The sequence below is a fragment of the Pelecanus crispus genome, chromosome 15 (assembly GCF_030463565.1).
Source record: "Pelecanus crispus isolate bPelCri1 chromosome 15, bPelCri1.pri, whole genome shotgun sequence".
NCBI lineage: Eukaryota > Metazoa > Chordata > Aves > Pelecaniformes > Pelecanidae > Pelecanus > Pelecanus crispus.
This window is the reverse complement of record NC_134657.1, coordinates 3228338-3250516: the sequence shown is the minus strand read 5'-3', so window position 1 is coordinate 3250516 and position 22179 is coordinate 3228338. Positions and strand designations below refer to the sequence as shown.

Below are 22179 nucleotides of genomic sequence, written 5' to 3'. Positions count from 1 at the left end.
AGCGACTCCCACCCTCGCCCCGCTGCTGCGATGGGTTGGTTGCGTTGCTGCTGCGGAAACAAAAATACAGAGGGGAATGTTGGGAGGAGGCAGCAGGGGTGCTGCTTTCTGCCGTCTTCCATGCCTGTAGATAAAGCGTCACTGCTTTCAGATGAAAACTCAGCCGGGAAGCAGCAGCCCAGGGGGGAATAGCTGCACCGCGGCTGCAAAGCCATGCCCTGGATGCCCAAAGTGGTGGGACGGGAGGTGGGAGATGCTCGGGAGCTGGGGGATGCTCGGGAGCTGGGACAGCTTCAGAAAGCTGCGTTCAGCCAAGGGGCAGCAACGCAGATGCAAGGCAGCACGGCTGCCTTCCTCCCTCTAAATTTTGGGGGGGATTTGACCTGAATGTCAGAGGGACAAGGTTTGCGAGGCAGCGCCTCTCGACTGGCCGCTCTGCCTGGCTGAGTCTGTTCTCGGTTTCTCCTCCCAGGCCCGGCTGAGAGGAAGATGAAGGTCCTGCCGACGCTGGCGGTGCTGCTTGCCTGCAGTAAGCGCAGCCATTCCCCGACCCACGGACAGGAGCCAGGCTGCAGCCCCACGCCGAGGCGGGGAGCATCCCCAAATCCCCGTGCGCTCCGTGGGGAGACTCCCGGCAAAGCCCTCCTCTCCCCCCCTGGCTCCCCGGGCCTCGTTTCTGCATATAACTTGCAAAAATCCCATTTTCCGGTCACTCTAGGTGTGTTCACGGCTCGTGGGAAGCTCCCGCGCACGTACGCACCGGGACTCGAGGGAAGCACCGTAGGAAATCTGACGGCCCACGGTTGCTACTTGGGATGGGGCAGCAGCGGCACGTCGAAGGCTTCAATGGACCGGTACAGCAGCGCTGCCCGGGTTGGCTAACGCTGGCCCTGGGGCAACCCCAGGGCTTGTGAGCAACCCCAGCCGCATCCTCTGAAACTTTGCAAAATGCAGGCAATGGGCAGCAGCAGAAAGGGCACAGGTTTTAGGGAAGGTGGTAAGGCGAGGCAGCGTTCACCCCGAATTCCAGCCCTGTAGTCAGTAGGGTTGTGCCAGCGAGAAGTGGCTGAGTCAGCAGGACGGCAGCAGGGGACGGGGACGGTCCCGAAGCCAGGACGCGCAGGGGCTCCCGGAGCGGGGCAGGGGTTGCACGGGGAAGCAGAGAAGAGGCTTGGCGCGGGAAGGGGCCGGGAAGAGCAGCTTCTGGGTGATTTGGAGCAGGAGGAGGATGCAAACGCCAGTGGCTCGCCCCACCCGGCTTGCAGAGCCTGGTGCAGGTAGGTTAGAAGCAGCCGGTGCCACGTTTGGGATAAGGCCAGGCTCTCCTTCTCACCGCAGGTGCTGCCTGCTCCGTGCCTGCTGCTACGCCAAGCTGGCTGCACGGCGGTGCCGCCTGGGACCGATCCAGCCCCTCTTGACGCCCCGGGCAGGAATCCCCACCTGCAGTGAGTCCCCGCAGTCGCGGTTCAGGATGCCTCTTTCCAGACCGTCTCCCTCCTTTGCGATGCCCTTTTTCAGGGCAGCACCCCGGGGATCTTCCCGAAAAGAAGGTCTCAGGCGTGCTTTCTCTCCGGTCCCTGCAGGATCCGGGACCTGGTGCCAGAGAGGTGCCTGCAGGTGCGAGCGGGCAGCCCGGCTCTGCCGGATGCGCGGCCGAAGGCTGCCCCGGCGTCGCGGCATGTGCCGGGGACGAGCCGGGCGGTGTTGAAGCAAAAGGGTTTTTTTGCAAAACCACCTCCAAGCTGGTAAGAAAAGGGATGTAGGAGCATTTCCCAACCCTGGCGGGTCTCCTACTCGGGGCTTTTTGGCTTTGACACGAGGACAACAACCCTCTCGTGAAGTTGCGACATTATACACTGGATCCGAGGAGGGAGAGCAGCGCAGATGCAGTTGTTCCCACACAGAAAAACAAGGGAGGGGCGGACACCTGCACCTTGTCCCTGCGAAGGGCGAGATGGAAACCAGCGCAAGCCTCTCCACTGACACCCATTTCCCCTTGGCTCGAGCTCCCCGTGCAGCCTGTCAGCTCCCTCTGCTTTTTGCTTCGCTGCAGATTCGCTTCTGTTGCTCCAAAATAAAACCAGAGCGCGCAAAACATCGGTCCTCAGTGTGCCGTGACTCAGCTGAGCCCAGCGACCACGCCTTGCAGCCGGCGAGGAGCACCTAAGCTCTTAGCTAGGTTTCCCGTTGAAATACCCAGGAAAAAAAAAAATTAAAAACCAGAGGTGAGCAGCAGAGTCAGGAGCCCGTTTCCAACATCACCTCCAAAGCCTGCAAGTCAGTGAGTTAGCACCGAAAATAGGGACCTCTCGTGTCCTGCGGCAACGTTTCCAAATGACTTAGGAGCTCACCTCTGCCCGCTTCGTGCCTGGTTTCACCAGCTGAGGCGCAGCGTGAGGAGATACACATTGCTGGAATAAAAAAGCCCCCTTGCACCTGCAAATTTTTAAGCTTAGTCCAGCAGCAGCTCAAAGGTCAATGCAGAATTTGCGCGGAGCGAGCGGCGGGTCAGGGAGGCGATTTATAATGCTGCTCCCCAGCTGCCTGCCTCGCCCACCAATATCATCCCCTTTTTGCAGGGGAGGGAGAAGTCAGTCCATGCTACCTGAGAAGCGATGCATCTGCACCCCTGAACCGCCCCCCTGCTTAGCCCTGAGCCTTCCGGCTCCGAAAATTTGCAGTTTGCCCCAAGATCGAGAAATCAAAGCCGGTACAAAGGGCTGCAGGCAGGCGCGATGCTGCTGGAGGGCCGGGCGCTGGCAAGCTTTGCTGCAACAGGAGCTCGCTCTTGCCTCACACCAAGCGCAGAGCAAAACAGATTTCTCACCAGAAAAGAATGTTTTGGCCCAATTCGGCAACAACCCTGAGCACGTCCCCTAGGAAAAGGCAGTTCAGGCCGTGGCTGCTTCCCTCCGCCACCGCCAAGCATCCCCCGGGCGCAGGTTTCCTGCCCCGCAGGCCAATTCAGCACGGTCGACCCCCCGGGAGGTCTCAGCGCCGCAAACCCCCGTGGGGCTCATCCATAAAATATATTTCATCGTATACAGCCACAAAACCAGCAACGAAACGCTGTTTCCCCAGGGGCTGATGCCCTGGGCAGCGGCAGCTGTAATTCCCAACCTGGCTCGCCCCAAAGCTGAAGTCAACGGCACCGGGAAATATCCCCTAAATCGGAAAGGCTTCCCTCCGGCTATAACGCAGGCATCAAGCTCTCCCACCCTCCTCGTCCAGCAGCGCTTAGTCCCGGGGGAGACGAGGAAGGAGTGGGCAGCCCAGCAGCTGCTGTTTGCGAGGCATAAATCAAGGATCAAATCCTCACGGAGACGGGAGAGGGGCGATCACGCAGACAGATTGCAGGCCAGGATGAGCTGAAACCCACTCTCCCTGTTTAAATCCTGCGGGAATTTTAACTATCTATGTATTTTTCTGCCTGGACACCCGGCTGTACGAATCCGCTCATACGGAGCTCCGAGTGCTGATGTGTCGGTTCAGATACTGCACCCCCTCGGCACCTTGCAAGAAATCGGGCTGCAAAAAGTTGTGTTTCGCACGGTGCGAAAGAGAAACAAAATCCACATCCTCCCAGGAGGGGTTCGGCCCCGGGGGGTGTTATCGCACGTTTGGAGAAGGGCTGCTGCAAACCTGCCGCGGACAGAGGCGTTGGGGCGGAGTTTTTCCCCTGGAAGCTCAGCCAGTTGGATGCACAAAAATACACCTTAATTCCCCAGTGGTAAAAACAGGCTGCGGACTCAGAAAATCCTGAATTACGGCAAGCCCCGGCTCGGCTAATTAACTCACCGCCGTCCCAGGGCTCTGCTTCAGTCGGCCTGAAGAGCGGATGAGGCAAATAGCACGTGCCAGAGGGGGGAAGAGGTTTTGCCGAGGCCCCGACGCGAGTTCCCCTTTCTCATCATCTCTCGGATTTCCACGCAAGTCACATCCCTGTTCCCTGCCTCAGTGTCACGATCAGCAGCGGAGGAGGTTTCCTCCCCCTGGCTCGGCGCCTGCCCATGCCGGGGTTCCCCGCAGAGCGACGCAGAGCACTGCGCGCCTGCCGTCTCTGCCAGGAGAAGACCGCTAAAATAATTTTTCAGCATCATAGAATCATCAAATCACGGAATTGTTCAAGTTGGAAAAGAGCTTTAAGATCACCCAGTCCAACCATTAACCCACACTGCCAAGTCCACCACTACACCAGTTCAGGGTAGAGCAGTAATTTCATGTTTCCTGCCTTGCTGGCTGGATTATTTTTAATGAAAGTAAAAACTAGGAATCACTAAGGTTGGGAAGGATCGCTAAGATCATCAGTCCAACCATCACCCCAACACCCCCATGCCCACTAACCCATGTCCCCAAGTGCCACCTCTGCCCGTTTTTTGCACCCCTCCAGGGATGGGGACTCCCCCACCTCTCTGGGCAGCCTGTTCCAGTGCTTGACCACTCTTTCCGTGAAGAAATTTTTCCTAATATCCAACCTAAACCTCCCCTGGCGCAGCTTGAGCCCATTTCCTCTTGTCCTATCGCTAACTCATCACCTATTTAATTAGAAATTCTCTCCAAGCAAACCACGTAACCATCCTCTTTTTTCACCCTTCCATTATACACCACTTGCTTTTTTTTTTTTTTTTTTACCTTACCCCATTCCTTGCCTTATTTTGCTTCTACATAAAGGTGAACCAGACACCTCATGCAATGGTCCGTAAACATCACCTGCTCCACTTTGAGAGCAAGACTATGCGCAGCACGCAGCGCATATGGGGACAATGATGGAGGATCCCCGTACGCAAGGAGCGTCTGGGCACTGACAAGCTCCTGTTAAAAAGAAAACCGGCGTACGGGGCACGGCCCAGCCCTGCGGCACCGAAAAGGCGCCCGGCGCCTTTCCCCAGAGCCACTGCATAGGGAAAGCCTGTTCCCAGCGATTAAATAAATCCTAAAAACAAGGGAATCCCTGCAAATAAAAGTAAATTTTCAAAGGCAACTTGTAAAGCACATCCAGAGTCGCGTTTGCTTTTCAGGAATCGATAGCGGGAGGGGGAGGAAACAACGCGGAGCTTCGCAGCTGATTACTGAGGTAAATATTTACACGCGCACACAGTTTTGCATCTTTTTCTTCAAAAACATTTACCAGAAGTGACATTTAAGCAGCCAACTGGGAAATCGTAAGAGCTTCGGGGGGGGGGGGGGGGGAATCAACTGAAACAGCGAGCGGCTGCTGCGCCCTGACCCCAAACCCGGATCCCCTGAGGGAGCTTAGCCGCAACGCAGCCCCGTCCTAATGACTATTTAAGCAATTAATACAATTATTTAAGCAATTAATACTCACTACAGCTGTGGGGGAGCGTGGTGGCGGGGGTCTCAGGGCTCTGGGGCGGCTCCTTCTGGCCCCCCGGCTCCAGCAAGCCCCCTCGTCCCTCCCCACAGCTGCTCAGGGCCTGCAATTAGCGCTAACGAGCCAGGCCGGCTGCCCCTCGCACCCGGGCCTCCATGGAGGCACCTCCGCTTTTAATGCCACCTCCGGAGAGGTGTTCTGCACGCCCTCAGAGCAGGGCTCCTAAAATAAAGGTGCTGTTTTAAGGGTATTTTCTCTTCAGCGTCGAGGGCTGCTGCCCGACTCCATTAAGCGTTTCATCACGAGCGCCATCCCGACCCCCTCCTCGCAGTAAGCCCAGTATCCTTCTCCCTTTCCAAAACGCTCCTTCCTCCTTTTACTCATTTTCTGGTGCCACTCAAGGGCTTTGGGATGAGAGGAGCGAGCTGGGATGGAGCTGGTGAAGCCGATGCTGCCCCGAGGTGCCTGCGAACCGGCTGCGCTCCAGGCAGCAGCAAAGAACCCTCGCACAGCTCACGAGCATAAACCACCGCCATTTTATACGCCGATGGGCCGCTCTTCACACGCCGTTTCCCTCCCTTTCTGCAGTTCCCAAAGCTCGTGAAAGCCGGCGGGTGAACGTACGCCCCGCAGCCTGATCCCGTCCCCAGGAAGGGCCCAGGCTGCGCAGACTCGTTAAATTAATCCGAAAGCTTTGCCTTTAACCCGCAGCGCGCCCCATACGCATGACTCCATTCGCGCAGTTCAGCTGGCGCGGCTTTGCAACCTTTATTGCACTTGGCATCCAAAAACAGAGGTTTGGTAACAGAAGCAGGTGCCCTGCCGAGTCCGGAGTGGGAAAGAAGGAAACTCTTGCGTAGTTTCAGCAGACTCCAAGAGAAAATGCAGCGGGTGTGGATACCACGGATGACGTGACTTCTGCTGCTGTTCAGGCACTGCAGATGAGGCGAAGCTGCTGTTAAATAAACCAAAAGGCAGCCCTCCGAGAAGGAACGGGGCGCTCCAGAAAGTAACACACGCGGAAAAGGCCTCCTATACGTTGTAAGGCCAAGGCAGGCTGGTGGGCATCGGACAGAACCTGGCTCAATGCTTAAAGCTTCCAGTTCAGCTGAACTCCTCACCCGCAGGGGCGGGATTTGGGAAAAATAAGTCCACGGAAGACGATGGTGGTAGACAGGACGCAGGGAAAGCGGCTTTCGACGTTGTCCTGCTGCGTACGCACCTTCCAGCGGCTGGCAGCAAGCCTCCCGGCCCTCCGCCCGCGGTGACCCTCAGAGCCGTAAGCCAGCAGCTAGTCACAAACAGCAACCCTCCCCAAACGCCCAGGGAACGCGCCGTGCTCACCGTCCCGTGACCGCGCATCGCCAGGCGCGGTTAGCTCCACCAAAGAGTAAACACGAGCTATGAATCATGATGTTTCTCTGCTCGTGTTTCTGGCCGCCCTTCCTCCTGCAAGGAAAATCCATGACCTGTTTACAAAGCAAATTCTCTGCGTAAAAGGGAGTTCCCCGAGAACCCTGCATAACGATTCCCTAGGAAGAACACGCATCGTAAGGGCAGGTGGAAATTTCAACAGCTAAAGGAAAAATCGAAAACAGACAAAATGAAAGTTTTAACATCTTTGGATACAAAATATTTTTGCAAGGACAAAGCTATCCTGGCAAAAATAAAGAGAATGTGACTGGTCTAGCAAGACTTATGAATCCAGCACATAAAGAGTTTTGTTTTAGTCATATTACACGTGGAAATGAAAGCATTTTCAGCCACATATGTGGTTACAGGTATCAGAGGCCATGAGCTGAAGGTCAGCCCCTTTCTCTGCTCTTTGAGATGCGCTGCTGCTGCAGGCCTGCCCGTTTATCCCGGACAGGGTGAGGTTAGGTCCTGCAGGTCCCTCTGCACCTACAGAAGCTCCGCATCCTGTCTTCTGGCTACGGGACAACTCCCTTCACATCTCCCCAGGTTTGAAGCAACAATAATCCTCACGTCAGCTCTGGCTCAGGAAGACAAAAAAACAATTCATTAAGATGAAATGTCTCATTCGTAGTGTACAACTGCAAATTCTTACTATCTTTTCAAACGTGCAGAAGCCACCCGCCTTTCAAATCAAAATGCGGCCGGGCAAGACAAAGGTGACATTTCCCTGGCTGGCTGCCACTCATCACACCGGTGAAGTGACTTACCAGTCTTTCCACTACTGTAAAAGGCACTGTTTGGGGGGAAAAAAGAATTCTGGGAAGCAACATTGCTAACAACAGGCTATCTAAGGTTGGCATAAAATGGATTTTACCCAAGTCATTTTTTACTTCAAGGATAGCACTGTGAATTCAAGGCTCATCCATGCTCTTCCTACCTATGAAATACTACCCAGATCTCCCTCTACAGCCGTTACTCATGCCTACCACCGGCATGTAGAGCAGCACTTAACACGCTGCTTCACTTGCCAGACACTATGTCCCACCACAAGCCTAAGAGCTGCTTTGTGGTACTTTTTATTTCCACCAAGCTCATTACAGGAACCAAAGGAACTTCTTCACCAGCATTACAGCCTGTTCTCCTACACCACCGGTATTTAAAGTAGAGCTCCTTTCTTTTTATCCTTCAAATGCTCTTGGTAGCAGAGCGTATGAAGAAGTATTAGCTCAGATCTCAGCAGTTCAGTCAAAAAACGCATTTATATTTCCGTGCCGATTTGGAAACTTCAAAGAATGCATAGAATTTTTTTCAAAAGCAACGTTCCTTACTTTCAAAAATTCTATTTTGTCTCTGCCCCGGCTGATGAGGTGTCTCCTGTTATCTGTTGTGTGTGTAAGTGCACGTGTGCTTTCTTCAAGCTTAGCGCTTGATACAAGTCCAAAAACCTGAGTGAAGCTGAAACACTGCAAGCTATAAATTGAGGGCCGAGCCCCACAGTCCCTAACACTTCAGTTCAAATTCTCAGTCCTGTAGTGGAAAGCATCACAGGATTCAAGCTGTACATTCTATGGTACTTGGTGACCTTACCAAAGAGGAATTTAAGATGAAAAAATCCTACCCTGGAAAAAGTTTGATTGATGAAGAGTGAAGCAGGCAGGGTTCCCAGCGAACACTGCTACTTGGAAGCTTGTTCCCAGGACTCTTGATCCTTTGGCTATACTAATTTCATTTGGAGGCTAACAACTGTGAAGTTTCTGGCTTGGACTAAAGCTCTGGAGTAGCCCAAAAGCTCCAGAGTACGGCAAGGAGATGAGATTCCAGATGTCCAAGTAACAACACTCCACAGAAATCTCATGCCTGCCTCATCAGACTTCACCAGATTGGATGAATTGGCTCTGCGGTCTCCTGAGTCCACTGGTACTACTTTTTCAATTTTTTTTTTTCCCGTCTAAAGGTCTCAACAGCTACCAAACAAGCTGATCTCAAACTCGAGCAAGAAGCAAGCATGGACGCAGCAATCCCAGTCTCCCTTCACGTATTAATCACTTCTGAAAGAGCCTAGTGCAACACAAGCAGTTCTAGTTAGATTAAAACTTATCGCTGCATTCTTGCATGGGAAAGAGGAATCTCATATTTGATACAGTGTTGGCGGACACACTTAGCTTTGGAAAGGACTCTGGGATTCTGTTCCCTTACTTTTTAAATTTAAATAGAAGAAAAAAAACCCAACATGTTCCTGAGTTGAGAACTGTTAAGCTTTCCCTGACAGCAAGGTAAAATAAAGCTCCTCCAAGCATAACCAAGTAAAAAGCTGCTCTTAAAAAAAAAAAAATCTAAGCACATCAAGAGATCTCAAAGCAAATCTAACACTGCTGTGTGAAGAAAAGGTTCTCACCTTCATCTAACTCCAAAACTATAAAACCAGGTCTCTACTTTTTGTGAAGTTCAAACGGTTCTTCTCACACACAGGTTGATGCAGAATTACCGAACGACTGTTCGCCCCACAACCGAAGAAACGGGAGATTCATGTGCGCTTAGAGATCTCCGCAGAAACAGCTTTTAAGATAACAATGGGTGCTTGGAAATTTGCTTAAGGGGAGTTTTGTCTTCATCGCTTTTATTTACTTTTCTTACCACAGCACTCGGAACATATTCAGTCATATGTTTAGAGCTGCCATGGCCTTCACCAAGGTGACGTGGTTGTTTGAGTCTGTCTCTCTCCTGCTGCTATCTGCACAGTTACTCTTGTTGGCCAAGACCTTTTGTCGGTGCCTTTCTTCCTGCCGCTTCTTCTTCTCTAGCCGCTGCTGTTCCTTCTTGTGTTTTTTAGATACCTGAAAGGGAAGGATGAAAACACAAAGTTGAAAGCACACTTTTTCTGCTCGGTTTGGGAAAATAATACACTGGAAAGGAGACAAGCAGATGTCAAAGCAGCCGCCAGAGAACGTTTATTCCAAACTACTTATCTGGACTTTATTTTGTGTCATTTTGGAAGAGTGCCACACGTCACTATTAAATATTTGTATCGGAGAAGTCACAGCTGTAGCAGCAACAAAATCCGGTAAGGGGAAGCTCTTTTTAATTCAAAGAAGGTAGTTGCGGATTAAGCAATCCTAACGGTTAAAGGGCGTGCAAATCACTGCCAAACCACCCTTCACATACCTTTGGGTTTCTGCTGGCTCGATTCTCTTCATCAGATCTAGCCTGTCCTTTGTTGTTTTCTATTTCTTCTTGACGCAAACTCCGATTTCCAAAGATTCTTGAACCAGTTCCGTTTTCTTCCCGCAGGGTTCCGCCACACGATTTCTGATCTTCACTCTGGGGATCACACTTCTCCTCAGTACCTACCAATGACAGAATTTTTTCTCAGACACACTCTGCCTACCCAGCAGCTGTCTCGGGATCAGCCATTTCCTTCTTCCAGACTTTCTGGAAAAGCAGGGTTTTTTCAGAAGCTGGACTGAATCTGCCCTCACTAATAACCTTCCTGAGCACAGAAAGGCTGAGGCGGCAGCGCAGCCAACAGCAAGCTTCAGCCGCTACTGTCCCTGCGGAGCTGCTGTTTACAGCGACCACTAACGTCAGAGAGCTTTCTTCTGAAGCACCAGGTGACAAACACTGTGTACTTACTGATTCTTTCCACTTCTTTCACTTGAAAGATGGCAAATACTGCAGATTCTATATTGTAGTCTTCCACTTCCAGAATCTGGCTTACTAAATCAATGTCCTGTCCACAAGAGGAGAAAGGTAACGCTGAAGAGAGTGCAAATCACTGACATACATTCATTTAACAACCATCTGCACCACTGAGAGGGGGTTGCTGTCTGCTTTTATGACCTTTCAATTAGCCTGTATTCCAATTCTGAAAAAGGTGAGGGAGAAAAATCTTAAAATCCTGAAAAAGGATTATTGTGTTTCAGCGTAACTGTTTCACTCTTGACCCTTTCTGTTCTACGCATTTGCACAGTGCAAGCAGCGATCTGCAGGAAGCACGCTGGCTATCCAGCGACAATGGCTAAGATTCACAGAGTATCTCATCATTTGGGATGTTCAACTACAGACATCCTCAAAGGATTAAAATTTTACAGAATTTGTTTCAAAGTAAAATTTCTGAGAGATTGCAAGACAAACCTTCTAAAATTACAAGGTATCCACACAGAATACATATTTCATCTGCATTGAAGGGTTGAGTCTAGGATGAAAACCACCCCGATTTCTGGCTGTGGTACTGAAATTGTCCAAGATGAATACTTTCTAGAATTTTTCCCAAGGCTACTTTCATGTATCCAGAAGGTTTGAACATTAAGCATAAAAAGGCTACTCAATACTTACTGAACATCCAGTTGCATTACAGACTTTTTGTATAGCATCTTCCATTTCGACTTCAACCTCATCTTCAGAGTCACCCTTCTGAGGCTTCACTTCCTCCTCCTTATTTGAATCGTTGTTGCAAAGCATCTGCAAGAAAAGCAAAGCCTAGCAGATCACATGAGCACACGCAGCAATTTCATTACATGCAGTAAAAAAAACCTGACATCGTAATAAATTTAATGATTACGGCACACTTTTCTCAGAAATATCCTGCAGCAAAGCGTCTTGAACATTGTGTGACTTCCATCATCATTGACACCGTTTCCCACAGCTCGTACGCTACTGAGCAAACTCTCACATACTACAAGATTGTGCGTGCCAATAAACAATCACCGGCTTTTCAAATGAAGTGTTAATTTTTTTACAACGCCACACATTGCACAGTTGTGTGCAGAGAACCTCAAGGCCAACACAGCTTACTCCTTACCACGAGAAAGTGAGAGATGAAGAGGACTACTCTAGCCAGCTGTTGCGTTCCCATCTCTTTCCTCCTTTCCCTTTGTTTTTGCATTCGAGAGCACGAGTATGTAATTTAGATGGGGTTGCTTCAAGACACCCACATCACAGCATCAGATTGGGGATTGATTTTCAGCCCAGTAATTTAAACACTTCACAGCCTGTCTCAAGAGAGCAGGCAGCACCAGTTACAGTGAGCTTACGGGCTTTTCTATCCCCAGCATGACACAGGGACCAAACTCTTTTCTCAGTCTCAATGCAAATGAGAAAGGAAATCAATGGGTAACATTCATCTGTTTTGTTAATCACCCACAGCCGACTTCAGGACATTCTGTCATAACCAACCTCCATCTGAAGATACGCTGGAGCTTCAGAATCATCGTTGATTCTCCTCACACTGTCGTAGTGCTCTCCATAACGATACGCGATATGAAGTTCCCTCACATTGTTTTTGTCTGTGCCCCGAATCTAAATGAAACAAATAAACTGCAAATGACGATTTGGAATCAACTTCGGCATTGTGTTTTTCAAAGTATTATTTTTCTGAAGCAACGACAAACACTGTGGTCGGAAGCAAAGTACACAGCTACTGAAGCATCTTTAAACAGGAAGAGCTGACCTAATAATCCAGATGTGCCTACGGTAACAACAGAGCTTCTGTCTCAAGGATAATGTTTGAAAACCAGATACACAATGTTGGGTCAGTTATGTCATAACAAACAAAAGACAGTATGAAAATATTTCAGTGGAAAGCTCAAAACTATTTTCTAACCTTTCCACAGAAGTTATTAGTTTCTTGATCATCTTCCCAGACCCAGTTTCAGTGACAGCTCCCACTGAGTGTAAAATGCCTTCTTCCCCTCAAACATGAGGAAAAAAGGAGTCTGTTCAAGTTACGACCACAGTGGAAACAGTCACCCAGAAGAAGTTTTGTTCTGCAGTTGGGACAAGCTGCTGTTTTAAGTTAGCATTCCAAGTGGGTATGTTTTGTTTTTAAAAGAAAGACTAATAGAAATAAAGCCAAACCATGAAAATGAATTGACTCCATTCAGGAGCACTGTTAACAAGCAAATGTTCCTTTGCTTTGTCAGCACCAAGTACAGCAGTTTCTGTAAAAAATTCCTGCTCTCAGTATTATCTGCACTGGTGCAAGAATAATTCCTACCCCAGTCATCAGTGTCTCAAACCATTAGCTCACAGCAACACAGCATTCCAGCTCTTGCAAGAAATGCAGAAAATTACACTGCATTTGCAGATCTCCTTTGCTTACCTGTCAAGCTAGAGTTCAAAGATCTGACAGCTTTCCTGGAGAAGATGTCAGTAAGTGAATGACAAGAAAAGCTTGCTTTAGGGCTCCAGAATTTCCCAATCCTTTTACATCTTTAAATCAGCTTATCCCAACTTACAGCATATACACCAAGTCACCTTTCAACCACGTCTGCGGTTTGTTGCACTAATGACTTCAGATTTCACAACAGATACTCTCCATTCATCACTTGTTCACCTTGAAGTTCCATCTCAACACTTGGTTATACTTAACTCCTGCCTTTTATCCTATTAAGTTATTCAACAGAGTGTATCCGAGTAAGATTTATTTTCAATGCTTCTCCTCTGCCTGAGCCTAAATAGGAATCTAACGAATCCCAAAGCTCTTGAAAGATTATTCTGAGAATTAACCAATTTAGCTCTCAGTGGTGAAGCCTCTTTTTGCATGCTCTCTCCACAGTACACCAGCACTGTAAGTAAAAGATAGCTGCAGATTAAAAAAAAAAAAAAAAAAAGGCAAAAACACTGAAAAAAGGTAAGCAGTTATCCAAAAAGCCAATAAAATAACATACACATCTGAGCTAACTTGAGGCTCTACATTTACAGTCACTACCAAAAAAGGTAACGGGCATTTAAAGCCCTAAAAAGTCCATGCAGAGATGCCCACCTCCAAAGAGCTTTTGGTTAGGTCAGAGCTTGAGAAACAGCTGGCGGTCCTTAACACTTCTGCTCACATTTTTCCAGCTCAGCTGCAGTGGATACAAATGGTTCTCTTAAAATTAAAGGATAACTCACCATCTGCTTTAGAGGTGGGACCAAAGGAGACATTCACACCATCTGCTTTAAGCATCTTGCTGATCTGCCTCTCAGGAAACCATGTTCTCTTTGGAATCTAATCTAAAATTTTGCTGAGGCTCCAAAGCAGAGAGACGGGGGGGGGGGGAAAAAAAAAGATGGAGATGTATAGAAAATTAAGAAAAAGGGTGTCCTGGGTTAGTCAAGTCTAGCAACTTGCTAACATTGGCACCACGTCGTGATCCCCTACACTGTTTGATGCCCTGATGTAAACTCTGTGCGCGTCAGAGACTCGTTATGTTACAGCTGTTAACAGCTCTCTTTACTCAGACCATTCTCAAGAGCCTAAGACAACCTTTCACTAACAGGACTACACTCAGGCAAAACAGAACCTCATCACGAACTCTGTATTTACAACCCTGGCAAGGTCAATGAACAGGGAAAAAGAATTTAAGGTTTTCGAGAGGATATACAAAATATCAGTAGGAGTTAAGTACACTGAGGTATCCGGTTCAAAACTACCAAAACATGACCAGCACCCCCATGAACCCTCCTGCAGGGTCATCACCTCTGTACACTCTCGCAGGTCAAGCAGTTGAGTATTCCCACTCACTTGTGTAATTGTCAGGTACACTTTTTTTAAAAAAAAAGTAGGTTAGCTGTCTTACTGCCCACGGCTGCCATATAAATAAGAGTTTAAACTCATCTGGGTTCAGGAATTCAGCTGACACTGTTTCAAATGTATTTAAGACACCACAGACAGCTTTCAACTGGTCTTTTATCTTTATTGCCCTGTTTAATCTACATACTTCGTTGGTTCTGTCTGTAAATCGGGGCCAGAAACAATCCTGACTTGAATACAGGTTCTCACTTGCTCAATGAACAGGCAGAGACCAAGCGTGGCCCATTCCAGTGTGGACTTGCCACAGAAAAACAACACCAGAGAGAGCAGTAGGGACCCGATGGATTACTTGTTCCGGTGTCCCACTGTCGGTGGAAACCATACACACAGTCCTTTCCAGAAGCCGATTAAACACCGCCTTCAGCTTTTAAAACTTCTTCCCTCTTCTGCCCAGTCCAGAACCTCACTTCTCCAACTGTCAGAAACCTTCTCGTTCCAAATCTCGTGCAGAGCTGATGGAGCTTCATTCCAACATGCTGCAGGGACTGCCCTGCTATACCTTCGTTTCCATATATTCCTGAACCCCATCATACAGGTCTCCTTAAGCCTGCCTCCAATTCCTACCAGAAAAGTCACCTCATATGTAGTCTGATCTTCAGGAGAGAGAAACGTATCAATGAAGCTAGTAGCTTAAAACCAAACGAAAACACGCTGCCCCATCTCCACATACTTATCCTTCATGCATTCATTGTTTTCTTTCGTTCCCTCTCCTCCTAGCTGAGATCTGGAGTGTTCTCCTCCAAGGCTGAAAAAGCAAGCACAGCTCTACACTGTGTCCAGCTAACTACAGCTACCGACTGCTCTCTTCTAATAGATCAGGAAGTTTCAACACTATTTGTATTCATCAGCTAAAAATGAGGCCAAAATATACAAGTTTTGTTTCTCACCTGCCACAGCGGAGCATTAAGCTGATGAATAACCACATTCATTTGATTGTTCCTTGCAAAGGCCACAATAGCATCGTTGCCAGCAAAGGTACCAGGCTTTGCCAAATTGGTAACTAAAGGAAAAAACATTCAGAAGAGTTGGAAACCTAGTTTCTGACACTTCCAAAAGCACTGGAGGGATAGCGAGTAACAAAATATCAACACAAGCCCAAGAAATTCTGGAAAGGAAATCCCAACTGTGAAACAGTGACTGCTGAGGCAAGAATTTGGCAGCGACAGAAGTTAATGCATCTTAAATGACCACAGACACCTCTTAAAAACGCAGTACACCCTTAGATTATGTAAGGCCGTCAGTTCTGTGTTAGCTCGGAAGGAAGAGTGCCACGTACTAAACGACCAAACCATTTTCCTGCATCACCCGCATGGTACTTGGCACATCCTCAAAACTGTTCGAACAAAGGCTGTATTGGGCTCTGCTTTGGCTCTTCCCCTGGGTAACTGCTATGAAATATCAAGTGTCAAGGAGAAAAAGAAACCCACTTGACACCCACCAGTATTCCAGGACAGCTAGACAATTTTTGAGCTAGGCAATTTTTGCAAGTTCCTTTGGAAAACATCACATTTTTACTCCTTGCCTTTTTTTGCCTCTCCTTCCTTCTTCAAGTTTCTCCTAAATTTAAACGATTTCCAAGACAAATATAATACAAGTTTAATAGCTCATCTTTCTCCAGAAACTTAACAGAGAGAAATGTAAACTCACTGTTTCTAAAAACTAGAGGAGTCCTAACACAGTTGTGGGATGAGGAACTGTTTAGTAAGAAGGTGCTCAAATTAGATGTAATCACATTACCCAGTAACCCCTTCCATTAGTGTCCTACAGAGACCATACCGTGTTTCTCAAAGGGCACATCATCCTCCACAAAAGGCTCAAAATCCTCCCGCTGCTTTATCATGTAATCCACCGTTTCCTGGCGATGTCTGAGGTGGTTCCGCGAGTGCCCCTCAAGCTGGTCACCGAGGGCCCGAAACAAACAATTGCTATCAAGAGAGAAACCGCAAGTCAGTGTGTCTGAAACACGGCTAACAGATACACCACCAGATCGATGACCCTGGCACAGCAGCAGAAAGAATATGGCGTGCATGGGAAAGGAAGAGAGCCGCGCTCCTTCTGCCCGGTAAGTTCAACAAGGATATGAATGTGAAGTAGCACCTATTCCCTGTGCTTTGAACAGCCGCTGGAATTAGAAGAAATGCTGGCAGGAACATAAGGTTTTGAGTGAACACGTAAGAGTCAAAGAGCCAACAGAGTAAGTCAAAGGCAGTAAGAATGCCGGGTGAAACTGTCTTAAGCTGACACTGAGACAAATGATGTAATGCAACAAAGGACAACCTAATGATCTAGGAAGCAATTTCTCGGCAGACACGTCTAATGCCCCTTTCACCCCCATTTATGGGCCTTCCTGTGCTCTGCTCAGCAGGCCAGTGGAGCCCTCAGCCCCGCTGGGGAGCAGGCCCAGGACTAGCAGGGCCCGCAGCCCCGCAGGTGACAGCCCACGGGCGCCCTCAGCCCCAGGGGACGCAGGCCCTGCACAACCACGGAGCAGAGCCCCCTGATCCCTGCGGGGTACAGCGGGGAAGCCCTCACCCCTGCGGAGCACTGGCCCCACTCAACCCCGAGGGGAAAGCCCTCAGCCCCCGGGGACGCAGGCTCCCCACCACTCGTGGGGGAGGAGGAAGCCCCAGCCCCCGGGGACCATGGAAGCACCGGCCGCGGGAGCGCCAGGCAGCCCCGTCGCAGCGCTCACCCATCGCCCGGCACCTCCCGCAGCTTGAGACCGAGTGCCCGGAGCTGCCTGGCGAGACCCCCGCCACCCGAAGTAGGGTCCGGAGCCGGTCCGGCGGGGGGCTGCCGTGGCCGCCGGGCCTTCCTGGCTCCGGCGGCGGGCCGGGCCTTGGCCGCCTGCTTGCGGGACATCCCCGCCGGCGGCCACTGCGCCTGCGCAGCCCACCCCCACGTGACCGCGCGGCGCCACCATCGAGAGCGGCGCAGGAGCGGCCAGAGCGCCGCCGCGAGGGGCGCCCCCCAGCGCCCCGGAGGGTTCCGCCAGCAGCAGCAGCAGGAGGAGCAAGAGGAAGAAGAGGAGGAAGAAGAAGAAGAAGAAGAAGAAGAAGAAGAAGAAGAAGAAGAAGAAGAAGAAGAAGAAGAAGAAGAAGAAGAAGAAGAGGAGAAAGGCGGGGGGGTTCCGGGAGGGAAAGCGAGGCAAGGGGAAGCAGAGGGCTTTAGGGATCAAAGGCAGCGGGAACTGCGAAGGGAAGGAGGGGGCAGCCAAGCGTCAAGGAGCGGCTGGGAGGGGTGCGAAGAGCAGCGGCCATGAGTGCTGTACCCCAGTGCTTCGCCTGAGGCTGGCACGTCCCACGCCTCGTTAGCGTCTGCTGTTAATTGCATCTCATTGTCTGCTCCGGTTATAAATCAGCGCTGGTCGCTTCGTCTGTCTCTGTTCAGCACCAAATCAGCGCTCTGAAATGAACTGAAAAAGGAATTAAAGAGGGGAGCAGGCTGCCCAGAGAGGTGGGGGAGTCCCCATCCCTGGAGGGGTGCAAAAAACGGGCAGAGGTGGCACTTGGGGACATGGTTTAGTGGGCATGGGGGTGTTGGGGTGATGGTTGGACTGATGATCTTAGCGATCCTTCCCAACCTTAGTGATTCCCAGTTTTTACTTTCATTAAAGATAATGCAGCCACCAAGCCAGGAAACATGAAATTGCTACTCTCCCCTTAATCAGTTCAGTGGTGGACTTGGCAGGGTGAGGTTAACGGTTGGACTGGATGATCTTAAAAGTCTTTTCCAACCTCAACGATTCCATGACTCCATGATTCGATGATTCTATGACCACCCACGAGGTGGCACCACGAGAACATGGCTGGCAGCGGCGACGGGTCAGGAGGAGAGCTGGAACAGCGACAATTAATTAAATGCAACGTGCAATATGCTGAACCCCCCTGTCCTATTTCCCCGGGCACGGAGGGAAACTCCTCACCGAGCGCGGCAGGAGAAGGGGGCAGAGCAACGCGAGGGTGACTTGGCCGGCATTCGGCTCTTGGGGAAGATTTCCCGCTCTCCCGCTCTGCCGCTCTTCCCACAGCAACCGGTTAAAGAAGTCGCCCACCACTAACACCCTCCTGTGCTGCTCCTGTGTAAATATCTACTCCGTCCCCTTACTCTGTTTTTCCTTGCCCCGCTTTGCTCTGCGGGTATCGCAACGGAACCTGCCTGCTGCCGTCAGAACCGCTGCGCATCAGTCGAATTTATGGCTAATTCTGAGCTCTCTCTGTTCAGAAGGCACATCCAAACGGCTTTGTGATGAACGCTGGGAGAACACTCCAAATGTGGGAGCAGACACCTAGACCACGAGTGCATCGACTCCCACGGCACGAGTGTTACAGACGTGCCATGGAAGCACGTCGCAGACTAACAAGGCCAGATAAAATCGCCGGGCAGGACTCTCCTGCGAGGCGATTCAGGTCCCATTTATCAGGTCAAATAAACATTTGTTAGCGCCAGCTACGAGGCCGCTTCCGAGCACGATCCGCTCTAGCTTTATTCCCTGCCAACAACCACCTCCTTTTCAACCTCAGTGTAAAAAAGTTCCTTGTCGCACCGGACGATGCGTTGTAAATCTGATGGTGACTGCCCGGTCACAGCAGCTCTCTGCTTTGCTCATACGTACACTGGGGAACGGGATACAAGAGGAGGCTTTCCATCAAGGTAATTTTTAAGTTGCGTATTTTTTTACTGAACCACAGCTCAAGCATGGGAAGAAGCTCACAGGACTGTCACCAGTATCTTCTCGGATGTTTTGAGTATTATTGTGCTCAAAGCCCTGTGGCAAGCGAGGATTTGACTCTGAGATGGCACAACTGCTCTTTTATGTCCGTTTCCTGTCATAAACAAGTCCATATTCCATAGAAACACATTGTCTTATGCAAACATACTAAAAGCAGGATGAATATATAAACTGACTACATATGATTAATGCAACAGTAATTAGCCTAAGTAGCATTAAGGGCTACAGGCAATTCAGTTCAGTTCAACCTGCATGCAAGCCAGTGGACGTCACTGGTGACGCCAAGGACAAGACTGAGTCAAAATTAGGGCAGGTCCTTTGACACTTGGCTGACACTTTCATCCGTGAAGCACAACAGAGATTTTCAACCCCATACGACTGATAAAAAACAGGCAGAGAGACCTCTTAGTAATAAAGGGGTATGTGAGATGCAATAGAAAATTCTCCTGTTTTTAAACATAAGTGAGCCTTGCAGTTCAGCAGCCCACTTCCAAGACGTTCTTGCACTTCAACTACCAGTCCCACTTCTGCAACTGAAAGATCTTCAGGCTCCTAACATTTGGGGCCACCCAAAAGTCCATCAAACACCGCTATATGCCACGTCAGCAGAAATCCAGCAGCGATGCCCAGGCGCTTTTACGAAGTTTGCTCACAACAAACCTTCTGCTCAGCAAGTAAGAACAAGCTCTTCTCACCTCATCCCCCCTCGGCGAGTTCATGAGATTAGAGTCTTCCCGAACTCCCTGCCCTCCTAAATTGCAGCTGTTTCATTTCTTGCTGTTGGAGGGAGAGGCTGGTACATGGCAGCACAGACAGCTTGAGCACGCAGGTGCGCTTGAGGCTACAGACTGAGTACCGGGTGTCTTCTACCGGTAACACTGACCTAGTCCAGCTTTCCGGGATTACCGACCCTTCCTTTCCTACCTTCCTTCCTCAGGATTCTTACTGAGAAACCATCTGTATTTGACCCCTCAAATAAAAAGGCAGAACGAATTAGAGAGGGAGGGATTTTGTTCAGGCTTCCCCCCCTCCCCGCAGAAGAGCTGAATATTCACAAAACCACCACCTCAGGGCATTCCTGAGTGGCATGAGGTTGTCCTGAGAACGCCGAGAACAAGCAGACGGTCCTACCAAGACACTAACCCCTTGCTTTTAACTTCCAGCTCTCTCCCACGGGCTCTGTGAGACCCTATGTGACCATAAGTCACGCTTCAGTTCGCACCTGAAGCCCTCTGATGACTGAAACCAACAGGGATGCTCCTAGGATAAACGAGTTGGTAATAATCAGACATTCGCTACTCCATGTTAATAATCTCGGTCTCATTCTCTACTTTGTGCTGTAGGTAACAGCTCTAGGGTAGGGAGTGTTGCTAAAGCAAGAGCAGACTTCCTACCCAGAGCCCTCAAAATCGGCGATACTCACGCTCCCTCTAATCAAAGCGCTGCATTCAGTACACCGATGTTAATATTAGGTAATTCCTCTGAATGTGTCACTGTCCAGCAAAGCCGTGTTTAGAGACCAATGAAATTGCTTTTAAGAAATAAAGTACTAATTTAGTAATAATGGTAGTGTCTGGCTATCAAAGCAGACAAAGCTGCAGTCTGCTAATGCCATGGGGTCTGCTTCCGGACAGGAATTGCTCAGTGATATTATCGGCCGTTGTAAAATGTCTTGGCCACAAAGTTAATCATTAAGTCAGGTCCCCATCTCATAAGAACATCATATTGTAAGAGCACAACACACTTAAAGCTAACTGTCACTGATCAATTATGCATACAACAGGAATAAAGCAACACATAAAAGGAGCCAGGTACTCAGCAAATCCTTCAGCCAAGGGAAGACAAACTGCACCGAAGTTTATCTCCACGGAGAAATCCACCGACAAGCTGAACCACGAAAACAAAGCGACAGCTCCTGGAGTACCACAGGCTGAAAAGTACAGTCCTGCGCCCACCGCAAAAGGTGCTGCCGAAATGAGCAGAGCAGGACCCCCTACAGAAAATGCCGCAGACGTGAAGGGGCTGGAACTCGCTGAAGAATATATTAAAGAAACGGAGAGACCTTCAGGCACAGAGCGAGACGGTCCCGACGCCTTCAAACCAGAGATTTTGGAAAGAGACTGTCTGAACTCAAAGCCTCTCGATACGCTACTGAACTCAAACTCTCCCGAAGTACGCGGTTTTGAAACGAACCACCAGCCTTCAACCACAACATCTGTGGATATGGACTGCCTCGTCTGCTTCAACAAGTACAACATCTACAGAGTACCGAAGCTCCTGGACTGCCAGCACGCCTTCTGCGCAGTCTGCCTCAAGCTTATCCTCAGGAAAGAAGGGAGTACCTGGATAATCACCTGCCCCCTGTGCAGAAAAGCCACTTTTGTGTCAGGAGGACTCGTCCGCACACTTCAAAATAAAGACGACATCATGGAGCACTTGGAAAACCCCGATTCAAATCCCGAGGTACACGTCTCTACCATAGGGCTGGACACCAATAGCTGGGCTCAGACCAGACAAGACGCTCTATACAGAGACGAAAATGTTCCGGCAGACAACAGACTGGCTATCCAGAGTCTTGTGCTGCTCCTGCTGCTTGTGGTGATCCTCACTATCCTCATCCTCCCGTTTATATACTCCGGGCTGATAAAATGGGTAATCTGTCTCATGCTTACTTTGGGGTTGGTCATGTCTATGGCGCTTTGCTGCACTCCTAAATTCTACTGGAGGTGTAACAGGGACTCGCTCACCTCCTGCCACAAGGAGACCCACATCGCTGCTATTGCCTGAAACGATTAACGTGAGCTGCCTAGAGATCACGGACTGCTCCTGCCCGCAACGCTGCACGTAAGACACACCAGTTACTGGACTTTGAAAGCAATCATTCATGTACGAAGTTCAACAGGCGGCTAAGGAATCCCACTAAGGCTCAATGGCAATGCTCGGTGGTGTTTAATTTCACTACTGGAAACACAGTAAAATATTTATACGTTGATATTTATGAGTTAAAAACTGTAGGGTTTCCACACAATTTTTATCCCAGACTAATATTTTGTTGTTTTGCTTTTGTTGTTTTGGTCTTGTTCGTGTCATCTCCTGATTAGCACTGCAGAACATTATCTGAAACACCCG

The 22179-nt window shown here is 49.6% G+C and overlaps 2 protein-coding genes across 6 annotated transcripts; one reads left to right on the top strand and one right to left on the bottom strand.

The window, feature by feature from the left end:
• Nucleotides 1-6672: 6672 nt before the first annotated feature.
• Nucleotides 6673-17180, bottom strand: OTUD3 (OTU deubiquitinase 3). 5 transcript variants are annotated; one of them, XR_012831641.1, is made up of 9 exons: nucleotides 17011-17180; nucleotides 16095-16243; nucleotides 15206-15318; nucleotides 11921-12043; nucleotides 11081-11206; nucleotides 10379-10475; nucleotides 9911-10092; nucleotides 7239-9582; nucleotides 6673-6781 (listed from the first exon to the last, which is right to left on the bottom strand). XR_012831641.1 is itself a non-coding variant. In XM_075721492.1 (8 exons), the coding sequence occupies exons 1-8, from the start codon at nucleotides 17178-17180 to the stop codon at nucleotides 9406-9408; spliced, it is 1155 nt and encodes a 384-aa protein (XP_075577607.1). In that variant the 3' UTR covers nucleotides 6673-9405. The 5 variants fall into 5 exon arrangements, 2 of the variants coding, with proteins under 2 accessions (XP_075577607.1, XP_075577606.1); XR_012831642.1 differs by having other exon boundaries at nucleotides 6673-7325; nucleotides 9144-9582; XR_012831643.1 differs by having other exon boundaries at nucleotides 9144-9582.
• A 3640-nt stretch (nucleotides 17181-20820) lies between these two features.
• Nucleotides 20821-21837, top strand: RNF186 (ring finger protein 186). Its single transcript, XM_009487580.2, has one exon. The coding sequence runs from the start codon at nucleotides 20821-20823 to the stop codon at nucleotides 21835-21837; it is 1017 nt and encodes a 338-aa protein (XP_009485855.2).
• The last annotated feature ends 342 nt before the right edge of the window (nucleotides 21838-22179 follow it).